This window comes from Gadus macrocephalus, chromosome 3 (genome assembly GCF_031168955.1).
Source record: "Gadus macrocephalus chromosome 3, ASM3116895v1".
NCBI lineage: Eukaryota > Metazoa > Chordata > Actinopteri > Gadiformes > Gadidae > Gadus > Gadus macrocephalus.
Window position 1 is genome coordinate 26,732,476 of NC_082384.1, and position 8,737 is coordinate 26,741,212.

The window sequence follows — 8,737 nt, forward strand, 5'->3', positions numbered from 1 at the left end:
CTCTTAGAGGAGCTTCACTCTTAGAGATGCTTCACTCTTAGTGGAGGTTCACTCTTAGAGGAGGTTCACTCTCATGGAGGTTCACTCTTGGAGGAGGTTCACTCTTAGAGGAGGTTCACTCTCATGGAGCTTCACTCTTAGAGGAGCTTCACTCTTAGAGGAGCTTCACTCTTAGAGGAGGTTCTCTCTTAGAGGAGCTTCACTCTTAGAGGAGGTTCACTCTTAGAGGAGGTTCACTCTTAGAGGAGGTTCACTCTTAGAGGAGGTTCTCTCTTAGAGGAGCTTCACTCTTAGAGGAGGTTCACTCTTAGAGGAGGTTCTCTCTTAGAGGAGCTTCACTCTTAGAGGAGCTTCACTCTTAGAGGAGGTTCACTCTTAGAGGAGCTTCACTCTTAGAGGAGCTTCACTCTTAGAGGAGGTTCACTCTTAGAGGAGCTTCACTCTTAGAGGAGGTTCACTCTTAGAGGAGGTTCACTCTTAGAGGAGGTTCACTCTTAGAGGAGCTTCACTCTTAGAGGAGGTTCACTCTCATGGTGGTTCACTCTTAGAGGAGGTTCACTCTCATGGAGGTTCACTCTTAGAGGAGGTTCACTCTCATGGAGGTTCACTCTTAGAGGAGGTTCACTCTTATAGGAGGTTCACTCTTAGAGAAGCTTCACTCTTAGAGGAGCTTCACTCTTAGAGGAGCTTCACTCTTAGAGGAGCTTCACTCTTAGAGGAGCTTCTCTCTTAGAGGAGGTTCACTCTTAGAGGAGGTTCACTCTCATGGAGGTTCACTCTTAGTGGAGGTTCACTCTTAGAGGAGGTTCACTCTCATGGAGGTTCACTCTTGGAGGAGGTTCACTCTTAGAGGAGGTTCACTCTCATGGAGCTTCACTCTTAGAGGAGCTTCACTCTTAGAGGAGCTTCACTCTTAGAGGAGGTTCTCTCTTAGAGGAGCTTCACTCTTAGAGGAGGTTCACTCTTAGAGGAGGTTCACTCTTAGAGGAGGTTCACTCTTAGAGGAGGTTCTCTCTTAGAGGAGCTTCACTCTTAGAGGAGGTTCACTCTTAGAGGAGGTTCACTCTTAGAGGAGGTTCTCTCTTAGAGGAGGTTCTCTCTTAGAGGAGCTTCACTCTTAGAGGAGCTTCACTCTTAGAGGAGGTTCACTCTTAGAGGAGCTTCACTCTTAGAGGAGCTTCACTCTTAGAGGAGGTTCACTCTTAGAGGAGCTTCACTCTTAAAGGAGCTTCACTCTTAGAGGAGGTTCACTCTTAGAGGAGCTTCACTCTTAGAGGAGGTTCACTCTCATGGTGGTTCACTCTTAGAGGAGGTTCACTCTCATGGAGGTTCACTCTTAGAGGAGGTTCACTCTCATGGAGGTTCACTCTTAGAGGAGGTTCACTCTTATAGGAGGTTCACTCTTAGAGAAGCTTCACTCTTAGAGGAGCTTCACTCTTAGAGGAGCTTCACTCTTAGAGGAGCTTCACTCTTAGAGGAGCTTCACTCTTAGAGGAGCTTCTCTCTTAGAGGAGGTTCACTCTCATGGAGGTTCACTCTTAGAGGAGGTTCACTCTTATAGGAGGTTCACTCTTAGAGAAGCTTCACTCTTAGAGGAGCTTCACTCTTAGAGGAGCTTCAGTCTTAGAGGAGCTTCACTCTTAGAGGAGCTTCTCTCTTAGAGGAGGTTCACTCTTAGAGGAGGTTCACTCTCATGGAGCTTCACTCTTAGAGGAGCTTCACTCTTAGAGGAGCTTCACTCTTAGAGGAGCTTCACTCTTAGAGGAGCTTCACTCTTAGAGGAGCTTCACTCTTAGAGGAGGTTCTCTCTTAGAGGAGCTTCTCTCTTAGAGGAGCTTCACTCTTAGAGGAGCTTCACTCTTAGAGGAGGTTCACTCTTAGAGGAGGTTCACTCTCATGGAGGTTCTCTCTTAGAGGAGGTTCACTCTTAGAGGAGGTTCACTCTCATGGAGGTTCTCTCTTAGAGGAGGTTCACTCTCATGGAGGTTCACTCTTAGAGGAGGTTCACTCTTAGAGGAGCTTCACTCTTAGAGGAGCTTCACTCTTAGAGGAGGTTCACTCTTAGAGGAGGTTCTCTCTTAGAGGAGCTTCACTCTTAGAGGAGCTTCACTCTTAGAGGAGCTTCACTCTTAGAGGAGCTTCACTCTTAGAGGAGCTTCACTCTTAGAGGAGCTTCACTCTCATGGAGGTTCACTCTCATGGAGGTTCACTCTTGGAGGAGGTTCACTCTTGGAGGAGGTTCACTCTTGGAGGAGGTTCACTCTTAGAGGAGGCTCACTCTTAGAGGATCTTCACTCTTAGAGGAGCTTCACTCTTAGAGGAGCTTCACTCTTAGAGGAGGTTCACTCTCATGGAGGTTCACTCTTAGAGGAGGTTCACTCTTAGAGGAGCTTCACTCTTAGAGGAGGTTCACTCTCATGGAGGTTCACTCTCATGGAGGTTCACTCTTAGAGGAGGTTCACTCTTAGAGGAGGTTCACTCTTAGAGGAGCTTCACTCTTAGAGGAGGTTCACTCTCATGGAGGTTCACTCTTAGAGGAGGTTCACTCTTAGAGGAGGTTCACTCTCATCCTATCAGAGGACGATGCTTTAGATTAAAGAGTCCGCCGATCGGCATTCATGACTCCTATCATTTCTGTTGTATTTTGGGCAGTTACATAAAATAAAATGTAGAGGTAAAATACATTAACTTACCTCAACCTGCGCTCTCTCCCCCTCTCTCCTCACCCTGCCCTCTCTCCCCTCTCTCCCCTCTCCCCCCTCTCTCTCCTCTCTCCCCCTCTCTCCTTACCCTGTCTCCTCTCTCCCTCTCTCTTCTGTCTCCTCACCCTACCCTCTATCCTCTCTCCCCTCTATCCCCTCTCACCCTCTCTCCCCTCTCCTCACCCTACCCTCTCTCCTCTCTCTCCCCTCTCACCCTCTCTCCTCACCCTACCCTCTCTCACCCTCTCTCCTCTCCCCTCTCTCTCCTCTCTCTCACCTTCTCTCCCCTCTCTCCTCCCTTCTCTCTCACCCTCTCTCCTCTCTCTCACCCTCTCTCCCCTCCTCTCTCTCACCCTCTCTCCTCTCCCCTCTCTCTCCCCTCTCTCCTCTCCTCTCTCCTCTCTCTCACCGTCTCCCCCTCTCCTCACCTCTCTCCTCTCTCTCTCTCCCCTCTCTCTCTCTCACCCTCTCTCCTCTCTCTCACCCTCTCCCCTCTCTCCTCTCTCACCCTCTCTCACCCTCTCTCCTCACTCCATCTCCTCTCCTCTCCTCTCCTCTTCCGTTTCCGGTGTGTGAGTGGCGGTGGTGGGGGTGCGAGTGGCGCGGAGTTTTGAATTGTTTGCTGTCCCTTTTTCACGGTTTTCCCTGGTTTCTCCGTCTGTTCTATGTGCATGATCAGGTAAGATTTATCAATATCTTTACTGTGTTGGCGAGTGATCAGTGGTTGTGTCGGGAGGTTTTCGGGAGGAATGGCGTCCCCCGAGACGCCACCTCCGTCTATTCGGCAGGGAGTTAGGATAGTCCCGCCGGATAGTAGCGTTACTGTGGAGGAAGTTCTGTTGGCTGTCGGTGAGCAGGTAGGTCATGTTAAATTATCTTTTGCATCGAGAATGAATAAAGCAGTGGTTGTGTTCCTGAAAGAAGAGCCTCTCGTGTATCAGCTGGTAGAGAGTGGCGTGTTTATTAGGGACCTATTCGTGCAGGTCTCCCCGCTGTCGGTTCCCTCCACGCGGATCACCGTGTCCGGTGTTCCGCCGTTTATACCTAACGAGTTGTTAGAGAACGAGCTCCGTAGGTTTGGCAAGTTTGCCGGTGGATTTAAAACGGTGAGTTTGGGATGTAAGGATCCCAAACTGAAGCACGTGCAGTCTCTGAGACGGCAGGTGTTCATGTTCCTGGACTCGCCGACACAAACACTCGATGTATCGTTCAGAGTGAAGCACGGTGATGGGTTTTATATGGTGTACGCCAGCTCAGGACAGTTCAAATGTTTTGAGTGTGGAGATGTGGGACATAAACGCTTTGCGTGTCCACATAGACAGCAGGGGGCGGCTCGCTCAGCTGATGCGGCGGACGGCTCCGTTCGGTCCGCGGCTGGCGGGTCGGGTAGTGGGTCTGCGGTTGTCGGGTCCTGTGTTGAGTCCGCGGCTGGCGAGTCCGCGGCCGGCGGGTCTGCGGCTGGCGAGTCCGGTGCTGGTTCCGCGGCCGTGTCCGCGGCTGGTGAGTCCGGTGCTGGGTCCACGGCTGGTGGCTCCAGTGCTGGCGCCGCGGTCGCGGATGCGGGTGCGGATCCCGGTGCTGTGAACGTGGTAGCCGGTGCCACTGGTTCGGTGCCACCGGTGCCTCATTTTGAAGAGGTTGACTTGGATAGTGAGGAACAGAGCGATCCTAAGAAACAGCAGGCTCCTGTGGCTGCGGAGAACCTGAGCAGTTCTCAGTCTGCAGGCACTGAAGCAGCTTCCACAAGTTGTACAGGCAGAGATCCCACTGTGATCACCACTGAAGGAAAGGGTATTTCAAGTAGTCAGGCATCCTGTGAAGGGGAGGATATGGAGTATGACTCTGAGTCGGATACAGTATCTAGCATAGGTGAAGCTTCTAGGAACACAGACCTCTATTCTTTGGAGGAAATAAATAATTTTTTGGATGTGACATTTAAAAAGTCTGTTAGACTGAATGACTACTTCAGTGACACTGAAAAGTTCATCAGATCGGTTGATGTACTGAAAAGATTGGTCGGGTTTGACCTCTTGGATGAAAAGAAACGTTTTCGCCTCAAAAAGCATATTACAATTCTGAGGAAAGCGAAAAAAGGTAAAACTGCTAAGAAGACTAAAAAGTAACATGATCATGTACCACACGGTGTTTTTCCTCTTTTACTGTTTCTTGCTTTGTTCATTGTATCTGTTTCTCTTCTCTGACCTCTATGCAGAGCCTTAAAATAGGGTCTTTGAACATCAATGGTGGAGGGAGAGACAGACAAAAAAGGGCATTAATCTCTGAAGTCGCCACTCAAAAAAGGGTTGATGTGCTGTTTTTGCAGGAGACGCATACTACTCCAGCAGACGAGATAGATTGGGGTTTATGGTGGGAGGGTTCATGTACCCTTAGTCATGGCACCAACCTTAGTGCAGGGGTAGCTGTTCTGTTCAGAAAAGATGCCAATGTAAAGGTTCTATCCTCTACTGAGGTGGTGAAGGGCAGGCTTTTGATAGTCAAGGCAGAGATAGAGGGCTCTGTGTTCTGCTTTGCTAACATTTATGCCCCAAATCGAGGAACAGAAAGAGTGGGTTTTTTCGCCCTGCTGGAAAGTGAGGTGGGGAATTACCAGCATGATCACTTCATCTTTGGCGGGGATTTTAATTGTACCCTGGACTTTACTATAGACAGGACAAGTGAGGAACCCCACCCACAGTCATCCCAGAGCCTTAGCGGTGTCATCGCACACCTGGATCTGTTGGACACATGGAGGGTAAAACATCCCCAATCCAGACAATACACATGGGTGAGGGTCCGCAATAACAGGGTAAGTGCAGCTAGGCTAGATAGGATCTACATTTCCAAAAGTCTTAGCTCTAGATTAATCAAAAGTCACATAAGTCCAGTTGGCTTTACTGACCATCACTATGTCAGCGTAGAGTTGGTCATTTCGCCAGGTGAAAGGGTGCGGTCCTACTGGTCTTTTAACAGTAAACTTCTGCAGGACCGTACTTTCTGCAAAAGCTTTGAGAATTTTTGGCAGCAGTGGAAATCTAGGAAATCAGATTTCGTTTCTTTGAAGCTGTGGTGGGAAGTTGGCAAGGCCCAGATTCGTGTTTTTTGCCAGCAATATACCTCTCACTCGACTTCTAGGATAAAGGCAGCAATTCAGGAGCTTGAAGTCAGTATTAGGAATATTGAAAAGGGGTCACATAGGGTTTTGGATCCCACCACGGGTCATCGGCTGCAGGAGAAGAGATTGGAGTTGAGCTCCCTCCTGCAGGAGAGAGTGAAGGGAGCTCTTGTCAGGTCTCGCTTCCTCCAGCTAAAGGACATGGATGCCCCAAGCTCTTTCTTCTTCAATCTGGAGAGATCGGTGGCACAGAGGAAGCAGATGACCTGCCTTAAGCTTCCTGATGGCAGAGTGACTACCAGTCCGGGTGAGATGAGGACCCATGCGATGGATTTCTACGCGGACCTCTTTGGGGCAGAGCAGTGCAGCATGGAGTGCCGTGAGGAGCTCCTGGAGGGACTTCCTCAACTCATCCCAGGAGAGAAAGTTGCTCTGGACTCTGAGCTGACTCTGGACGAGTTGACAGCCGCTGTCAATCAGATGGCATCAGGGCGGGCACCAGGGATTGATGGTCTCTCCACTGACTTTTACAAGCGGTTCTGGAATATCCTTGGACATGATTTACATGGGGTTTTATTGGAGTGTTTCGGAACAGGATCGCTTCCTGTCTCGTGTCAGCGAGCTGTGCTTTCCCTGCTTCCCAAGAAAGGAGACCTGGCCTTACTTAAGAACTGGAGGCCGGTTGCTCTCCTTTGCACGGACTATAAGGTGCTTTCCAGAGCCCTATCCAACAGACTTAAGGACATCCTGGGAATACTTGTACATACAGACCAAAGTTATTGTGTACCTGATAGGAAAATGATGGACAACATTTTCCTTATTCGAGATATAATTGATGTGTGTAGATCCCATAATGTAGATTTTGGTATTGTTTCTTTGGACCAGGAGAAGGCCTTTGATAGGGTGGATCACTCTTATTTGTTTTCTGCACTTAAGGCTTTTGGTATAGGTGATGGTTTTCTGGCCTGGATTGGTTTATTGTATAGTGGTGCTCAATGTATGGTAAGGATGGGGGCAGGGCTGAGTCGGCCAATCCCTGTTCAGCGAGGGATAAGACAGGGTTGTCCTATCTCCGGTCAATTATATAGCCTAGCTATTGAGCCCTTGCTGTGCATGTTGAGAGGTCGGCTCAGTGGTCTCTCACTGCCGGGGTCCAATAATCTTGATCGTCCACTTACTGTTTCTGCGTATGCAGACGATGTTAATATTTTTGTCTCCAGCCAGGGGGATGTTCAGTGTTTGCAGGATACTCTGTCCCTGTTTGAAAAGGCCTCATCTGCTCGGGTGAACTGGGCAAAGAGTGAGGCCTTATTGGTGGGACAGTGGAGGTCTCAGGCAGTGCCCAGTCTGCCTGGAGGTCTTGAGTGGGGGAAGGAAGGCCTGAAAGTGTTGGGAGTATTTTTGGGCACTGAGGGGTTTCAAAACAAGAACTGGGAGGGCGTTAAGGAGAAAGTGGACGCTCGGTTGTCCAGATGGAAATGGGTGCTACCCCAGCTGTCGTATAGGGGAAGAGTTCTGGTGGCCAATAACCTGGTCGCCTCGACTCTTTGGCATAGGCTGATTGCTCTGACGCCACCGAGAGGCCTGATGGAGGACGTTCAGCGAGTCATCCTGGACTTTTTCTGGTCTGGCCGGCACTGGGTCCGGGCAGCAGCACTTTACCTGCCTGTGGCTGAAGGGGGGCAGGGACTGATTAACATCCAGGCCAAAATTGCATCTTTTAGACTTCAGACTGCACAAAGGCTGCTGTATAATTGCGGGCCAAGCTGGTTTGACGTAGCTCGTTTGCTGCTGAAGAGAGCTGGGCGATTGGGCTACGATAAACAGCTTTTCCTTCTACAGCTTGAGGATGTGGATTTAACTGGACTGACACCTTTCTACAGCTCGGTATTGCAGGCATGGCAGATTTTTAAGGTTGCACGTGCCACAAATGAGACTCCGGGCATGTGGTTGTTTGAGGAACCTTTGTTTTATAATGACCTCATAAGGACTCAAACACTGGAATCTGCCAGCCTGCGAGCCTGTCTTAGAGAGGCTAGCTGCACCAAGCTGGGCCATCTGATGAAGATGACGGCAATATCTGTGGATGCCTTGAAGGAGAGAAGTAACATCACCTCCATCAGGTTGATCAGCAGAGTTGTGGCGGAAGTCTGTGCTGCCCTGCAACAACCTCTGAGAGAATTTGCAAAAAAACGCACTTTGTGTGACCAGTGGAGCGAAGAGGGAGAGTACAGTTTCCCCGCTCTGTATATCACCCCAGTTGTGGGGGAGTGGCAGGAGGGAGGAGGTCAGCTGCTGTCTCTCACAACCCCACACCTGGAGACTTTTCAGGCTGCCGGGAAGAAGGATTTGTACCAAATCTGCTCCAAGGTTTTGAACCTGCGCTCCTTGGCAGGCTTGCAGGAGTCGAGGTGGACAGTTTTTTTTTTGGTCCAGACGTTTCACCGAAAGGCAGCTGGCGGTCTTTGTACAAGCTGCCCGTTGAAAAACGGACAGCAGACCTCCAGTGGAGGATTGTACATGGAGCAATAGCTACCAACAGGTACAGAGCACACCTGGATCCAGAGCAGGGGGTGGAGTGTATTTTCTGCTCCCAGATTGAGACCCTGGGGCATTTATTCGTTCAGTGTCCTCGGCTGACAGTATTGTTTGAGCTTTTAAAAAAGTGGTTTCAGGGTCTAGGGGAGAAGTTTTCTTTTGATTTGGTTATTTTTGGCCCAAAGTACTGTGCTCAGAAGAAGAATGTACACACATTGGTGAACTTTTTATCGGGTTCTGCCAAATTAGCCATCTGGCTAACACGCAGGAACCGGGTTCAGAGTATCGGCAGTGTGGAGCCGGTGCTGGTTCTGAAGGGCCTGCTGAAGGCCCGACTGAGGGTGGAACATGCCTATTATCAAATGATGGATGATATGCAGGGCTT

The 8,737-nt window shown here is 49.8% G+C and overlaps 1 protein-coding gene across 1 annotated transcript in view; it reads left to right on the top strand.

Moving 5' to 3' along the window:
• cc2d1a (coiled-coil and C2 domain containing 1A) overlaps window positions 1-8,737 on the top strand; it is a 39,413-nt gene that overhangs the window by 15,335 nt on the left and 15,341 nt on the right. Inside the window, exons 16-17 of the mRNA XM_060047437.1 lie at window positions 3,644-3,926; window positions 4,021-4,265. Coding sequence (XP_059903420.1) covers window positions 3,644-3,926; window positions 4,021-4,265 — 528 coding nt within the window. The remainder of the gene's footprint in view (window positions 1-3,643; window positions 3,927-4,020; window positions 4,266-8,737) is intronic.